The 17,970-nt window shown below is 44.2% G+C and overlaps 1 protein-coding gene and 1 long non-coding RNA gene across 8 annotated transcripts in view; one reads left to right on the plus strand and one right to left on the minus strand.

Annotated features, from left to right (window-relative positions):
* COL13A1 (collagen type XIII alpha 1 chain) overlaps positions 1–17,970 on the minus strand; it is a 428,454-nt gene that overhangs the window by 120,466 nt on the left and 290,018 nt on the right. For all 7 annotated transcript variants that reach the window (XM_069753227.1, XM_069753230.1, XM_069753223.1 and 4 more), the window contains 2 exons: positions 12,942–12,968; positions 12,617–12,652 (listed from right to left, as the gene is read on the minus strand). In XM_069753227.1, coding sequence (XP_069609328.1) covers positions 12,617–12,652; positions 12,942–12,968 — 63 coding nt within the window. The remainder of the gene's footprint in view (positions 1–12,616; positions 12,653–12,941; positions 12,969–17,970) is intronic.
* The window catches only part of LOC138665604 (uncharacterized), a 48,333-nt gene that overhangs the window by 14,667 nt on the left and 15,696 nt on the right, over positions 1–17,970 (plus strand). Inside the window, exon 2 of the long non-coding RNA XR_011318495.1 lies at positions 12,695–12,804. This is a non-coding gene — a long non-coding RNA (uncharacterized lncRNA). The remainder of the gene's footprint in view (positions 1–12,694; positions 12,805–17,970) is intronic.

Genomic DNA, 17,970 nt, shown 5'->3' on the forward strand with positions numbered 1-17,970 from the left:
CACTGTGGATGTGATGTGGGGACATGTGAAGCTCTATCCCCACTGTGGATGTGATGTAGGGATATGTGAAGCTCTATCACCACTGTGGATGTGATGTGAGGACATGTGAAGCTCTATCACCACTGTGGATGTGATGTAGAGATATGTGAAGCTCTATCACCTCTGTGGATGTGATGTGGAGACATGTGAAGCTCTATCACCACTGTGGTTATGATGTGGAGACATGTGAAGCTCTATCACCACTGTGGATGTGATGTGGAGACATGTGGAGCTCTATCACCACTGTGGATGTGATGTGGAGACATGTGAAGCTCTATCACCACTGTGGATGTGATGTGGAGACATGTGAAGCTCTATCCCCACTGTGGATGTGATGTGGAGACATGTGAAGCTCTATCACCACTGTGGTTATGATGTGGAGACATGTGAAGCTCTATCACCACTGTGGATGTGATGTGGAGACATGTGGAGCTCTATCACCACTGTGGATGTGATGTGGAGACATGTGAAGCTCTATCACCACTGTGGATGTGATGTGGAGACATGTGAAGCTCTATCCCCACTGTGGATGTGATGTGGAGACATGTGAAGCTCTATCACCACTGTGGTTATGATGTGGAGACATGTGAAGCTCTATCCCCACTGTGGATATGATGTGGAGACATGTGAAGCTCTATCACCACTGTGGTTATGATGTGGAGACATGTGAAGCTCTATCACCACTGTGGATGTGATGTGGAGACATGTGAAGCTCTATCACCACTGTGGTTATGATGTGGAGACATATGAAGCTCTATCACCACTGTGGATGTGATGTGGAGACATGTGGAGCTCTATCACCACTGTGGATGTGATGTGGAGACATGTGAAGCTCTATCACCACTGTGGATGTGATGTGGAGACATGTGAAGCTCTATCCCCACTGTGGATGTGATGTGGAGACATGTGAAGCTCTATCACCACTGTGGTTATGATGTGGAGACATGTGAAGCTCTATCACCACTGTGGATGTGATGTGGAGACATGTGAAGCTCTATCACCACTGTGGTTATGATGTGGAGACATGTGAAGCTCTATCACCACTATGGATGTGATGTGGAGACATGTGGAGCTCTATCACCACTGTGGATGTGATGTGAGGACATGTGAAGCTCTATCACCACTGTGGATGTGATGTCGAGACATGTGAAGCTCTATCCCCACTGTGGATGTGATGTGGAGACATGTGAAGCTCTATCACCACTGTGGATGTGATGTGGGGACATGTGAAGTTCTATCCCCACTGTGGATGTAATGTGGAGACATGTGAAGCCTTATCACCACTGTGGATGTGATGTGAGGACTTGTGAAGCTCTATCACTATTGTGGATATGATGTGGAGACATGTGAAGCTCTATCACCACTGTGGATGTGATGTGGGGACATGTGAAGCTCTATCCCCACTGTGGATGTGATGTAGGGATATGTGAAGCTCTATCACCACTGTGGATGTGATGTGAGGACATGTGAAGCTCTATCACCACTGTGGTTATGATGTGGAGACATGTGAAGCTCTATCACCACTATGGATGTGATGTGGGGACATGTGAAGCTCTATCACCACTGTGGATGTGATGTGGGGACATGTGAAGCTCTATCACCACTGTGGATGTGATGTGGAGACATGTGAAGCTCTATCACCACTGTGGTTGTGATGTGGAGACATGTGAAGCTCTATCACCACTGTGGATGTGATGTGGGGACATGTGAAGCTCTATCACCACTGTGGATGTGATGTGGAGACATGTGAAGCTCTATCACCACTGTGGTTGTGATGTGGAGACATGTGAAGCTCTATCACCACTGTGCATGTGATGTGGGGACATGTGAAGCCTTATCACCACTGTGGATGTGATGTGGAGATATGTGAAGCCTTATCACCACTGTGGATGTGATGTGGGGACATGTGAAGCTCTATCACCACTGTGGATGTGATGTGGAGACATGTGAAGCCTTATCACCACTGTGGATGTGATGTGGAGACATGTGAAGTTCTATCACCACTGTGGATGTGATGTGGGAGCCTGTGAAGCTCTATCACCACTGTGGATGTGATGTGGGGACATGTGAAGCCTTTTCACCACTGTGGATATGATGTGGAGACATGTGATGCTCTATCACCACTGTGGATGTGATGTGGGGACATGTGAAGCTCTATCACCACTGTGGATGTTATGTGGGGACATGTGAAGCTCTATCACCACTGTGGATGTGATGTGGGACATGTGAAGCTCTATCCCCACTGTGGATGTGATGTGGGGACATTTGACGCTCTATCACCACTGTGGATGTGATATGGGGACATGTGAAGCTCTATCCCCACTGTGGATGTGATGTGGGGACATGTGAAGCTCTATCACCACTGTGGATGCAATGTGGGGACATGTGAAGCTCTATCACCACTGTGGATGTGATGTGGGGACATGTGAAGCTCTATCACCACTGTGGATGTGATGTGGAGACATGTGAAGCTCTATCACCACTGTGGATGTGATGTGGGGACATGTGAAGCTCTATCACCACTGTGGATGTGATGCGAGGACATGTGAAGCTCTATCACCACTGTGGATGTGATGTGGGGACATGTGAAGTTCTATCACCACTGTGGATGTGATGTGGGGACATGTGAAGCTCTATCACCACTGTGGATGTGATGTGGAGACATGTGAAGCCTTATCACCACTGTGGATGTGATGTGAGGACTTGTGAAGCTCTATCACTATTGTGGATATGATGTGGAGACATGTGAAGCTCTATCACCACTGTGGATGTGATGTGGGGACATGTGAAGCTCTATCCCCACTGTGGATGTGATGTAGGGATATGTGAAGCTCTATCACCACTGTGGATGTGATGTGAGGACATGTGAAGCTCTATCACCACTGTGGATGTGATGTAGAGATATGTGAAGCTCTATCACCTCTGTGGATGTGATGTGGAGACATGTGAAGCTCTATCACCACTGTGGATGTGATGTGGAGACATGTGAAGCTCTATCCCCACTGTGGATGTGATGTGGAGACATGTGAAGCTCTATCACCACTGTGGTTATGATGTGGAGACATGTGAAGCTCTATCACCACTGTGGATGTGATGTGGAGACATGTGAAGCTCTATCACCACTGTGGTTATGATGTGGAGACATGTGAAGCTCTATCACCACTGTGGATGTGATGTGGAGACATGTGGAGCTCTATCACCACTGTGGATGTGATGTGGAGACATGTGAAGCTCTATCACCACTGTGGATGTGATGTGGAGACATGTGAAGCTCTATCCCCACTGTGGATGTGATGTGGAGACATGTGAAGCTCTATCACCACTGTGGATGTGATGTGGAGACATGTGAAGCTCTATCACCACTGTGGTTATGATGTGGAGACATGTGAAGCTCTATCACCACTATGGATGTGATGTGGAGACATGTGGAGCTCTATCACCACTGTGGATGTGATGTGAGGACATGTGAAGCTCTATCACCACTGTGGATGTGATGTCGAGACATGTGAAGCTCTATCCCCACTGTGGATGTGATGTGGAGACATGTGAAGCTCTATCACCACTGTGGATGTGATGTGGGGACATGTGAAGTTCTATCACCACTGTGGATGTGATGTGGGGACATGTGAAGCTCTATCACCACTGTGGATGTGATGTGGAGACATGTGAAGCCTTATCACCACTGTGGATGTGATGTGAGGACTTGTGAAGCTCTATCACTATTGTGGATATGATGTGGAGACATGTGAAGCTCTATCACCACTGTGGATGTGATGTGGGGACATGTGAAGCTCTATCCCCACTGTGGATGTGATGTAGGGATATGTGAAGCTCTATCACCACTGTGGATGTGATGTGAGGACATGTGAAGCTCTATCACCACTGTGGATGTGATGTAGAGATATGTGAAGCTCTATCACCTCTGTGGATGTGATGTGGAGACATGTGAAGCTCTATCACCACTGTGGATGTGATGTGGAGACATGTGAAGCTCTATCACCACTGTGGTTATGATGTGGAGACATGTGAAGCTCTATCACCACTGTGGATGTGATGTGGAGACATGTGGAGCTTTATCACCACTATGGATGTGATGTGGAGACATGTGAAGCTCTATCACCACTGTGGATGTGATGTGGAGACATGTGAAGCTCTATCCCCACTGTGGATGTGATGTGGAGACATGTGAAGCTCTATCACCACTGTGGTTATGATGTGGAGACATGTGAAGCTCTATCCCCACTGTGGATGTGATGTGGAGACATGTGAAGCTCTATCACCACTGTGGTTATGATGTGGAGACATGTGAAGCTCTATCACCACTGTGGATGTGATGTGGAGACATGTGAAGCTCTATCACCACTGTGGTTATGATGTGGAGACATATGAAGCTCTATCACCACTGTGGATGTGATGTGGAGACATGTGGAGCTCTATCACCACTGTGGATGTGATGTGGAGACATGTGAAGCTCTATCACCACTGTGGATGTGATGTGGAGACATGTGAAGCTCTATCCCCACTGTGGATGTGATGTGGAGACATGTGAAGCTCTATCACCACTGTGGTTATGATGTGGAGACATGTGAAGCTCTATCACCACTGTGGATGTGATGTGGAGACATGTGAAGCTCTATCACCACTGTGGTTATGATGTGGAGACATGTGAAGCTCTATCACCACTATGGATGTGATGTGGAGACATGTGGAGCTCTATCACCACTGTAGATGTGATGTGAGGACATGTGAAGCTCTATCACCACTGTGGATGTGATGTCGAGACATGTGAAGCTCTATCCCCACTGTGGATGTGATGTGGAGACATGTGAAGCTCTATCACCACTGTGGATGTGATGTGGGGACATGTGAAGTTCTATCCCCACTGTGGATGTAATGTGGAGACATGTGAAGCCTTATCACCACTGTGGATGTGATGTGAGGACTTGTGAAGCTCTATCACTATTGTGGATATGATGTGGAGACATGTGAAGCTCTATCACCACTGTGGATGTGATGTGGGGACATGTGAAGCTCTATCCCCACTGTGGATGTGATGTAGGGATATGTGAAGCTCTATCACCACTGTGGATGTGATGTGAGGACATGTGAAGCTCTATCACCACTGTGGATGTGATGTAGAGATATGTGAAGCTCTATCACCTCTGTGGATGTGATGTGGAGACATGTGAAGCTCTATCACCACTGTGGATGTGATGTGGAGACATGTGAAGCTCTATCCCCACTGTGGATGAGATGTGGAGACATGTGAAGCTCTATCACCACTGTGGATGTGATGTGGAGACATGTGGAGCTCTATCACCACTGTGGATGTGATGTGGAGACATGTGAAGCTCTATCACCACTGTGGATGTGATGTGGAGACATGTGAAGCTCTATCACCACTGTGGTTATGATGTGGAGACATGTGAAGCTCTATCCCCACTGTGGATGTGATGTGGAGACATGTGAAGCTCTATCACCACTGTGGTAATGATGTGGAGACATGTGAAGCTCTATCACCACTGTGGATGTGATGTGGAGACATGTGACACTCTATCACCACTGTGGATGTGATGTGGAGACATGTGAAGCTCTATCACCACTGTGGATGTGATGTGGAGACATGTGAAGCTCTATCCCCACTGTGGTTATGATGTGGAGACATGTGAAGCTCTATCACCACTGTGGATGTGATGTGGAGACATGTGGAGCTCTATCACCACTGTGGATGTGATGTGGAGACATGTGAAGCTCTATCACCACTGTGGATGTGATGTGGAGACATGTGAAGCTCTATCCCCACTGTGTATGTGATGTGGAGACATGTGAAGCTCTATCACCACTGTGGTTATGATGTGGAGACATGTGAAGCTCTATCACCACTGTGGATGTGATGTGGAGACATGTGAAGCTCTATCACCACTGTGGTTATGATGTGGAGACATGTGAAGCTCTATCACCACTATGGATGTGATGTGGAGACATGTGGAGCTCTATCACCACTGTGGATGTGATGTCGAGACATGTGAAGCTCTATCCCCACTGTGGATGTGATGTGGAGACATGTGAAGCTCTATCACCACTGTGGATGTGATGTGGGGACATGTGAAGTTCTATCACCACTGTGGATGTGATGTGGGGACATGTGAAGCTCTATCACCACTGTGGATGTGATGTGGAGACATGTGAAGCTCTATCACCACTGTGGATGTGATGTCGAGACATGTGAAGCTCTATCCCCACTGTGGATGTGATGTGGAGACATGTGAAGCTCTATCACCACTGTGGATGTGATGTGGGGACATGTGAAGTTCTATCACCACTGTGGATGTGATGTGGGGACATGTGAAGCTCTATCACCACTGTGGATGTGATGTGGAGACATGTGAAGCCTTATCACCACTGTGGATGTGATGTGAGGACTTGTGAAGCTCTATCACTATTGTGGATATGATGTGGAGACATGTGAAGCTCTATCACCACTGTGGATGTGATGTGAGGACATGTGAAGCTCTATCACCACTGTGGATGTGATGTAGAGATATGTGAAGCTCTATCACCTCTGTGGATGTGATGTGGAGACATGTGAAGCTCTATCACCACTGTGGATGTGATGTGGAGACATGTGAAGCTCTATCCCCACTGTGGATGTGATGTGGAGACATGTGAAGCTCTATCACCACTGTGGTTATGATGTGGAGACATGTGAAGCTCTATCACCACTGTGGATGTGATGTGGAGACATGTGAAGCTCTATCACCACTGTGGTTATGATGTGGAGACATGTGAAGCTCTATCACCACTGTGGATGTGATATGGAGACATGTGGAGCTCTATCACCACTGTGGATGTGATGTGGAGACATGTGAAGCTCTATCACCACTGTGGATGTGATGTGGAGACATGTGAAGCTCTATCCCCACTGTGGATGTGATGTGGAGACATGTGAAGCTCTATCACCACTGTGGTTATGATGTGGAGACATGTGAAGCTCTATCACCACTGTGGATGTGATGTCGAGACATGTGAAGCTCTATCCCCACTGTGGATGTGATGTGGAGACATGTGAAGCTCTATCACCACTGTGGATGTGATGTGGAGACATGTGGAGCTCTATCACCACTGTGGATGTGATGTGAGGACATGTGAAGCTCTATCACCACTGTGGATGTGATGTGGAGACATGTGAAGCTCTATCACCACTGTGGATGTGATGTGAGGACATGTGAAGCTCTATCACCACTGTGGATGTGATGTGGAGACATGTGAAGCTCTATCACCACTGTGGATGTGATATGGGGACATGTGAAGCTCTATCATCACTGTGGATGTGATGTGAGGACATGTGAAGCTCTATCACCACTGTGGATGTGATGTAGAGATATGTGAAGCTCTATCACCTCTGTGGATGTGATTTGGAGACATGTGAAGCTCTATCACCACTGTGGATGTGATGTGGAGATATGTGACGCTCTATCACCACTGGGGATGTGATATGGAGACATGTAACACTCTGTCACCATTTTGGATGTGATATGGGGACATGTGACAGCTCTATCACCACACAATTGGTGCATCTCTTGTGCACCGTGACATAAGTTCAACCATACGGATTCCATTGTCCAACTTTTCAGAGGCAGAATCGGACCAATTTTTTATACAGGAATGTGAGGGAACCCTAACAATCACAAACATATGTGATTGGTGGTTAAAAAGATAATATTACAATAGAAATGTGGACATAAATGCCTATTCCTTATGCTGAGAATCTGCATAGTCCATTAGAGAGACATGCAACATACTGTCTATGTATTCATATACATGGACATGTATCTGTAACATTAAGATAAATGCAAAATACAACATCACTATCAAACATCACCAAAGCCATTTATTAAACTGATACCTTTGCACCTGCATACCCTGGAAGCCCAGGTGTGCCGGTTATGCCAGCTTCACCCAATTCCCCCTAATAACAGGACACATAAATTACTGAATAAACATGCCAAGCTACCCCATAAATGGCAATATTAGAAAACAGTTGTCTAGTCCTTTATTTATCCCAAACATGCTCATAGGTATTGCATGAAATGTTTTAAAACTCTAAATGCCAGGAAGTTCATTAAGAGTCAAAGAGTATGACACGTAATCTCCTTTCATACAAGTAACAGGTCAAAATGGATCACTAAAGATCAGCAAGCTTTGATACTATCACTTGAAAGGGTTTATCCTTATGGCAGTGTCCCTTTTTTATTTCCTAAAAAACACTTTGGCTGAATGTTCCATGGAAGTCAATATTGGTATGGTGAAGAAGGCCTTCTTGTTTGGTGCATTGATTGAGTCTTGTGTTTTTCACAAATTCGCTCTAGATATGGTGTTTTTATGGTGTTTGGCATAGATTTATTAATGGGAGATGAAAACTGCTAGAAAAAGGGATGTTACGAATGTACTTCATGAGTTAAGAAAAAGCAAAAGTCTAGTGTAAAACGCTTATAAAAATTACGTGGAGTTCAAGGTAGGCAAAGGAGACGTTATTTCCCACAATAAGAATTACTTTCTATGGAGACTTAGCTATAACAGTAGTCATTATTGGGAACGTTTAAATCGCTACATCCATACACTGTGGAACTATGCTTTCTTGTTTTTTTTCCTTCTGTATGGAGCTTGAAAATATGCCATACGTAAAGAATGTGATTGTGTATTTAGATGCAGCATCGTAGTAAAAATCAAATGATCAAATCCACAACAAAAAGGCAAGAAAAGTGGCAATGCATAAAAATGCAACAAAGCATAATAATCAAAGCTGATGGCAATCAAAATGCACCTCCCTGCCCAAGAATGCAGTCCCTGAGAATCTGCTCGGGGGGGCCTGATAAAAGGTCATCGAGGGCCGTAAATGGCCCTGGGGCCTGAGGTTCCCCACCCCTGATCTAAGAGCTTTGATTATGTCTGAATGGCTGCACCCAGTAAACTAAGTGATACATTGTTGGATTCAGGGTCTCTGTGCCTACATTATACTGCTCTCAGATATCAAAGAATTGCTAACAGAGTCCCTTTAAATAAACTGGGGCATTCCCAGTGTGATATACAGTATAATGACAGTCAGTCTGCTCTCCTGATCTACATGTATTCAGCTTCGCATGACCTACATGCCCATACAGAGAGCTTAGGAGGGTTGTTCCTACTGACAGATTCCTTTTAAGTTGTATCATGGTTTGACTCAATATTGGCTGTGCAGGAAAAGATTATTAGAGAAAGACAAAGGAAACCTGAGATGTAGTTATAAATAAATGTCCTGGACAACTTGAACTAGTATAGTAATTATTGTGTTAAATGGCTAATGTCCTTTCCCATTCCCGAAGACATTAATCCAATGTGGGGTCATTAGCTATAAAAGATCCTGCCCCCATTGGAATCTTGGCTATGTTCCAACGATGAGTATTTGGTGCGGTGTCGACACTGCTTTTCTTTGTTGCTCAAAAAACGCAGCGTCTCATAGTTCCAGCACAGTGAGTGAGAATACAGTATGCAAATCTCAGGCTCCCTGTGTGCTTTTCAACGCAGCATAAGTAGTGAATTTTTAAAATCTGCAACACATCAATTCCTCTCATGGTAAATATGCATTTTATTTAACAATTTTCCATATAGACTTGAATACTTGAATTAAATGAGGAATATTAGCAAATAAGAAATGCACATGCGTTTTTAGTGTGTTTCTGCTGTAGAAACTGTATGTAACCCACATCATTTTATCAGTAGAATTTTATCAAATGCAAAAGCTGCAGCATAAAAAAAAAGATAAAAAGGCACATTAAAAAAAGGCATAGATAAAATGTAAATAACCAGATCTAGCAAATAGATGCGGAAAGTCTACAACATAAAAAATGTATCAAATACTCATTGTACGAACCATGTTTTTGAAATGATAACTCCCGTTTCTACTACAAACATTTCTCAAAAAACTCTGTGTGCACATATCCTTATAGTTTGGGATCTGGTTCACACTCACCCTGCTGCTTCAGTGTGCTAGTAATCTCCTGTTGGTGATCTGGTTTCTGATCATCCACTTAGGATTTTGCTTCTATTCTGGACATCCCAGTTTTGATGTGGATTGCTGACTACTCTTTGCCAGTTTCCTTGGCCAGGCTATCGAGCATTGCCCCATGACACTGACGAAGTATAAGCCTACCTCATGGCTATGGACAGAAAGTTTAGCCCTACATCAAGAACCGTGTTTCCATCTTTGTGTCATATTTTTTAACCTTTATGACTCAACACCTTTAACTGAGCCCAAAGTTTTGTTCACCTTCACAAACCATTTTTATCATGGTTCCAATGCTACTAAAATGACAAATATGAATTTACATACATGATCTTTATTAAACATTTCTAGCATTTTCTTTCTACAGCTCGTATGCAGATGAGTGTGTCCCCATAGAAATAGATGACAAACATACTTTGTGTATTTCTGACAGCATACTTTTCAGTCTGTTCTTTGTTCTTCTTTATATAACAGTGAGCATGACTGCAGGGTCAGACTACACAGGTTTGTTTGTGGTCTGTTACTATGGAGATGCATGCTGTAGATCAGTGTTCCCCAACTCCGGTCCTCAAGAGCCACCAACAGGTCATGTTTTGAGGATTTCCTTAGTATTGCATAGGTCATTGAATGCTTGCCTGTCCAGGTGATGCAATTATCACTTGTGCAATTCTAAGGAAATCCTGGAAACATGACCTGTTGGTGGCTCTTGAGGACCGAACTTGGGGAACACTGCTGTAGATCTTCATAGAAACTGTGAAAAAGTAAACTTTGAATGAAGATTGAGAGCAAAAATGCTTAAAGGGCCACTGTCACCTCCCTGCAGCCGTTATAAACTAAAAGAGCCACCTTGTGAAGCAGTAATACTGCATTCTAACAAGGTGGCTCTTTTAGTTTTGTGTTCAGGTATTATTAAAATAAAGCGTTTTGAAACTCTGCAGAAATACCTGTCTTTGTCCACGGAGGCGGGTCTGAAGCCTCCTCTGTGAAGTGCCCAACAGCCGTCACTCACATCTTCTGGGGCGATGGTCGCCGCCCCCTGCACGCTGTTTTCTTTTCAAATCCAACTCTCACCCACGTCCCCCGCCCCCCGCCTTCCAGCCAGCTAGCAGGCAAGTTTTGTAGGTTGTTTCTTTCCCGGCGATTGCTATGAGCAGAAGGAGGAGGCGGCAGGATGAGCTCAGCTGAATAGCCAGAGGCTGGAAGGCGGGGACGTGGGTGAGAGTCTGAGACATGCAGTGCACATTCCCAGGAATCCTAGCCCCGCACTGTGCATAATGCATAACACATTGCGGGGCAGGGATTCCGAGGTGGGTGGCCGCACTGCCAGCACAGGCGCAGTCTGCAAGCCTGGCTGTGACGTCAGACAGCCAGAGCTTACTGCGCCTGCCCCACAAATATTTACACAGCATCAGCGTTGGATTTGAAAAGAAAACAGCATGCAGGGGGCGGCGACCATCGCCCCAGAAGATGTGAGTGACGGCTGTTGGGCACTTCACAGAGGAGGCTTCAGACCCGCCTCCGTGGACAAAGACAGGTTTTTCTGCAGAGTTTCAAAACGCTTTATTTTAATAATACCTGAACACAAAACTAAAAGAGCCACCTTGTTAGAATGCAGCATTACTGCTGCACAAGGTGGCTCTTTTAGTTTATAACGGCTGCAGGGGGTGACAGTGGCCCTTTAAAGGAGGTATGCAGTGCTGTATAAAAAAAGCAAAAAATGTACCTAAGCACTTACAGGAAGGTAATTGCAACAGGCGCCTTTCTTCCCCAACATAGAGTGTTCACAGACCGCTCCTGCCGAGGATTCAGAAGCCTCTGCTGACATCACGTCTACAGAACGGAGGCTTTTTTCTGCTCCGTTCTGTCGATGGGCGGGACTTCCAAGGTCATTCTGATTGACAGCTAGATCCCCGCTGCCTAACTGGGGAAGTCGGCTGTCAATCAGAATGACACTGGAAGTCCCAACATGTCGCGTCAGCACAGGCAGCTGTATCCCCGACAAGAGCGGTTTGTGACCACACTGTGTCGGGGAAGAAAGGCACTGGTCACAAAGGACAGTTAAATTGCAATTACCTGCCTGGTTAGTGCTTAGCCATATTTCTTGTTTTTCCATAAAGTGCCGGATATACCCTTTAATTTTTCATATTATAGGGATTGGCACTATAAATATGGCTGTGAAAAAGAGCATAGCCTTTAAGATCCCTCTTTGATTCGGCACCCCAGTTGCAACTGATTTTATGTCATAGGTGCGAGTGCATTAATTTTTTTTTTATTCACAAGACCGCGATGATGATGTCTCTTTATTTTTGTAAACCTAAAAAGTTTCATATATTGACTGATTATGCGCAAACAATGAAACACTAAGGACCATTTCCATCCCATGTGGAGGTGGGTGTGGAGCCATAGTGATCTTAGTATTATGCTAACAAGCTGTAAAACCAGACAGAAGTATAATGTTAATTCTGTATAATGATTTTATACACTTTGCATCACTTGGTTGTAGAGTAGTGCTCAAAATATTGTCATTTTTTTTACCTTCCTTCCAGGGATTCCTGCAGTCCCTGGCTCTCCCTGCAAGGAAAAAAAAACCCACAAGTGTTTTTCTTTTTTCAGGAAATGAAATGGAAATAAACACTTGACAGGCTTGTGATGTTATCCAATCAGCTACAATTCCATCATTTCCTAATTTACAGCTAAACTGTGCAGTCATTCTTGTACATCAGGTAATAGCGCATATCACTTTTAAGAGGGTTAGTAATCCAAGAGATAAATATTTATATGTTCGTTGCTGTTGTAATAACTATGCATTATTTTCTGATTAAAGGACTGTAGAATTATTATAATCACTAAATGTGTCTACCTTCGATCCCGGAGGTCCAGGTAATCCCTAGGAATAAAACAAACAGGAAACACGATAAGAAATACTAAATGCTTTAATAATATCAGTAAAGATGAATTCCAGTCATGCTTTGCTCAGTTAAGCAACCAGATATTGCTGTGTCCCATAGAATTAAAGCTCGGTAGTGGCATCATGCCATCAATCCTTCAACAATTTTAACTAAAAGGCTGAATCATACAATAATGAAAGTGTAAAACGTGTAAATCCATATTTAGGCAGTTTATGTATTAAAGAAGCACTCCTCCTCCCATCACAAAATTGTTATCCTCTTAATATATTGCAATCATCATATTATATAGCATACTTACAATTGCTCATTTTGACTTTCTACCCAGATAATTCTTCAATTTTCCATTAGGCCTATGACATCACATGATTAAAAACTGACTAGCTGAATCCTTCTAAATAGGAACAGGAGGTCAATTTCCCTTGTAGAATACATAGTTCACTGCAAAAGTCCCTGGCAGGGGCAGCTGCGTCAGGAGCTGAAGAGGGGAACGATAAATGTAGGGACAAGAGACTTCTTGTTTCTACATAAAGCAGAGAAAGGGAAGAACTATCTGGGTAGAAAGGCAAAATGAGCAGCTGTAAGTACAAAGTGCATATAAATATGATAATTGCTGTATATTAAGATGATAAAAACCTTGATGAGTGTGCTTCTTTAAATTGATAAATTAGGCTTGCATATAGTCCCCAGCTCCATCTACAATTGGCGAACTCAGTCGAGGGGTTCAAGAGAGGCCTGGATGTCTTCCTGGAGCAGAACAATATTGTATCATACAATTAGGTTCTGTAGAAGGACGTAGATCTGGGGATTTATTATGATGGAATATAGGCTGAACTGGATGGACAAATGTCTTTTTTCGGCCTTACTAACTATGTTACTATGTTACTATGTTACAATTCTGCAGGGTTCACAACTAAAATTCTCTAAATTTCTTGGTAGATTTAATATCCACACAGAACTTTCACCAGTGATTTTGCATTTTTGGAAGTGTCATCTTTATCCTCAGCATCCTAGAGTAATATGAAATGGGTGAAGGCTCCATGTCAACACAGTAACTTTGGAAAAAAAGAAATTTGCAGAAAATTGATATTTCAACTTCAATATCCTTCATTAAAAAATACTATTGAAAGGTTCCTTCCAAACTGGGTAAAAAATCGTACCTAGTTTTTATTATAATTTCTTGCATTTTATTTTCTCATAGGACAACATTGAAGTTATATGCAAATTGTTATAATAAAATAATTTAAAGCAAACCTGTCAGCAGGATTTTGCTAAGTAAACTCCAGACTCTGTCAGGTTGGTAGCATTAAACTGATTAAAATGATACCTGAGGTGAAGAAATCCATCTTGTGGTTCTTGTGTAATCAGTGTTAGAAGTTTTCAGTTAATGAGATGCCCGTGCTCCAGGGCAGGACTGAAGGCAGAGTCATATCTTGGTGCTGTAGGCCAGAGAAACCAGGAAGATACCTGCCTGCAGGTCGCGTCAAAGCACAAACATGTTCCTCATCGTAGAGCCAGAGAGAGAGACAGACTGTTTGTGTTTCGGGGTGGGACTGTAGGCAGGGTCTTATCTTCCTGCTCTAGGCCAGAGAAACCAAGGAAAGACCTGCGCACAGGCCGACCCGAAGCACAAACATGTTCCTCATCATATAGACAGCGAAAGCGACAGACTACGCTTTGGCCTGTGGGCAGGTCTTTCCTTCGTTTCTCTGGCCTAGAGCACCAAGATAGGACTTGCCTATGGTCCCGCCCCAGAGCACGAGCATATGATTAACTGAAAACTTCCAACACTGATTACACAAGAGCCACAAGTCAGATTTCCTCACCCCAGGATTCGTTTTAGTCAGTGTAAGAGCACCAATATGACAATGCTTGTAGTTTACTTAGCAAGCCTGCTGGGGGACCACAGATGTCTCAGCGTGGGTGCAGCAGAAGACACATACATGTGACCCTCTGAGGGATCAGGGATGTCTCAGCGTGGGTGCAGCAGAAGACACATACATGTGACCCTCTGGGAGACCAGGGATGTCTCAGCGTGGGTGCAGCAGAAGATACATCCATGTGTGTTGTGAATTCTGTGGCTGAATTCACTCCTGTGGTCACAAGTGGTACTGCAGCTTCTGAGCTTCCTCCCTCAGGTGTTCTGGTGAGCTCGTTAACTGCTTCATTACTTAACTCCGCCTGATGCTGCTATCCTTGCTCCTTGTCAATGTTTCAGTGTTGGATCTGAGCTTCTCCTGATTGTTCCTGTGACCTGCTGCTCTGTATAGCTAAGTGCCTTTTGCTTTTTTGTTGCTTTTTTTCTGTCCAGCTTGTCTTTTGTTTTGCTGAAAGCTCTGAGACGCAAAGGGTGTACCGCCGTGCCGTTAGTTCGGCACGGTGGGTTTTTTTTGCCCCCTTTGCGTGGTTTTGCTTTAGGGTTTTTTGTAGACTGCAAAGTTCGCTTTACTGTCCTCGCTCTGTCCTAGAATATCGGGCCCCACTTTGCTGAATCTATTTCATCCCTACGTTTTGTCTTTTCATCTTACTCACAGTCATTATATGTGGGGGGCTGCCTTTTCCTTTGGGGAATTTCTCTGGGGCAAGTCAGGCCTATTTTTCTATCTTCAGGCTAGCTAGTTTCTTAGGCTGTGCCGAGTTGCCTAGGTAGTTGTTAGGCGCAATCCACAGCCGCTTTTAGTTGTGTTTAGGATAGGATCAGGTGTGCAGTCTACAGAGTTTCCACGTCTCAGAGCTCGTTCTTGTATTTTTGGGTATTTGTCAGATCACTGTGTGCGCTCTGATCGCTAAGCACACTGTGTTTCTGGATTGCCTTCATAACACCTGTCATTAGCAAACATAACAGTACAAGGAGCCAAACTAATGATTCTCAATAGAGGGAAAGAAAAAGTTCTGACATCATTTTTTTTTTTTTTTTTCTGCTCTGTGTTCACTTTTTTTTTTCCCCTAGACATTTGGGTGATTCTGGACACAGGTGTGGACATGGATATTCAGGGTCTGTGCTCTTCAATGGATAATCTCGTTATAAATGTACAAAAAATTCAAGATACTATTGATCAGAAATCTATGTTAGAACCAAGAATTCCTATTCCTGATTTGTTTTTTGGAGATAGAACTAAGTTTCTAAGTTTCAAAAATAATTGTAAGCTATTTCTGGCCTTGAAACCTCATTCTTCTGGTAATCCTATTTAACAGGTTTTGATTATTATTTCTTTTTTGCGCGGCGACCCTCAAGACTGGGCATTTTCTCTTGCGCCAGGAGACCCTGCATTGAGTAGTGTCGATGCGTTTTTCCTGGCGCTCGGATTGCTGTACGATGAGCCTAATTCAGTGGATCAGGCTGAGAAAAATTTGCTGGCTTTGTGCCAGGGTCAGGATGATATAGAAGTATATTGTCAGAAATTTAGGAAATGGTCAGTACTCACTCAGTGGAATGAATCTGCGCTGGCAGCTTTGTTCAGAAAGGGTCTCTCTGAGGCTCTTAAGGATGTCATGGTGGGATTTCCTATGCCTGCTGGTTTGAATGAGTCTTTGTCTTTGGCCATTCAGATCGGTCGACGCTTGCGCGAGCGTAAATCTGTGCACCATTTGGCGGTACTGCCTGAGGTTAAACCTGAGCCTATGCAGTGCGATAGGACTATGACTAGAGTTGAAAGGCAGGAATACAGACGTCTGAATGGTCTGTGTTTCTACTGTGGTGATTCCACTCATGCTATTTCTGATTGTCCTAAGCGCACTAAGCGGTCCGCTAGGTCTGCCGTCATTGGTACTGTACAGTCCAAATTCCTTCTGTCCATTACCTTGATATGCTCTTTGTCGTCGTTTTCTGTCATGGCGTTTGTGGATTCGGGCGCTGCCCTGAATCTGATGGATTTGGATTATGCTAAACGTTGTGGGTTTTTCTTGGAGCCTTTGCGGTGTCCTATTCCATTGAGAGGAATTGATGCTACACCTTTGGCCAAGAATAAACCTCAATACTGGGCCCAGCTGACCATGTGCATGGCTCCTGCACATCAGGAAGTTATTCGCTTTCTGGTGTTGCATAATCTGCATGATGTGGTCGTGTTGGGGTTGCCATGGCTACAAACCCATAATCCAGTATTGGATTGGAATTCCATGTCGGTATCCAGCTGGGGTTGTCAGGGGGTACATGGTGATGTTCCATTTTTGTCGATTTCGTCATCCACCCCTTCTGAGGTCCCAGAGTTCTTGTCTGATTATCAGGATGTATTTGAAGAGCCCAAGTCCGATGCTCTACCTCCGCATAGGGATTGTGATTGTGCTATCAATTTGATTCCTGGTAGTAAATTCCCTAAAGGTCGATTATTTAATTTATCCGTGCCCGAACACGCCGCTATGCGCAGTTATGTGAAGGAATCCCTGGAGAAGGGACATATTCGCCCATCGTCATCACCACTGGGAGCAGGGTTCTTCTTTGTAGCCAAGAAGGATGGTTCGCTGAGACCGTGTATTGATTACCGCCTTCTTAATAAGATCACTGTTAAATTTCAGTATCCCTTGCCATTGTTATCTGACTTGTTTGCTCGGATTAAGGGGGCTAGTTGGTTCACTAAGATAGATCTTCGTGGTGCGTATAATCTGGTGAGAATCAGGCAAGGAGATGAATGGAAAACTGCATTCAATACGCCCGAGGGTCATTTTGAGTATCTAGTGATGTCGTTCGGACTTGCCAATGCTCCATCTGTGTTTCAGTCTTTTATGCATGACATCTTCCGTGAGTATCTGGATAAATTCCTGATTGTTTACTTGGATGACATTTTGATCTTCTCAGATGATTGGGAGTCCCATGTGAAGCAGGTCAGAATGGTTTTTCAGGTCCTGCGTGCTAACTCTTTGTTTGTGAAGGGATCAAAGTGTCTCTTCGGTGTGCAGAAAGTTTCATTTTTGGGGTTCATCTTTACCCCTTCTACTATCGAGATGGATCCAGTTAAGGTCCAAGCCATCCAGGATTGGATTCAGCCG

Source organism: Ranitomeya imitator, chromosome 2 (genome assembly GCF_032444005.1).
Source record: "Ranitomeya imitator isolate aRanImi1 chromosome 2, aRanImi1.pri, whole genome shotgun sequence".
NCBI classification, from domain to species: Eukaryota; Metazoa; Chordata; class Amphibia; order Anura; family Dendrobatidae; genus Ranitomeya; species Ranitomeya imitator.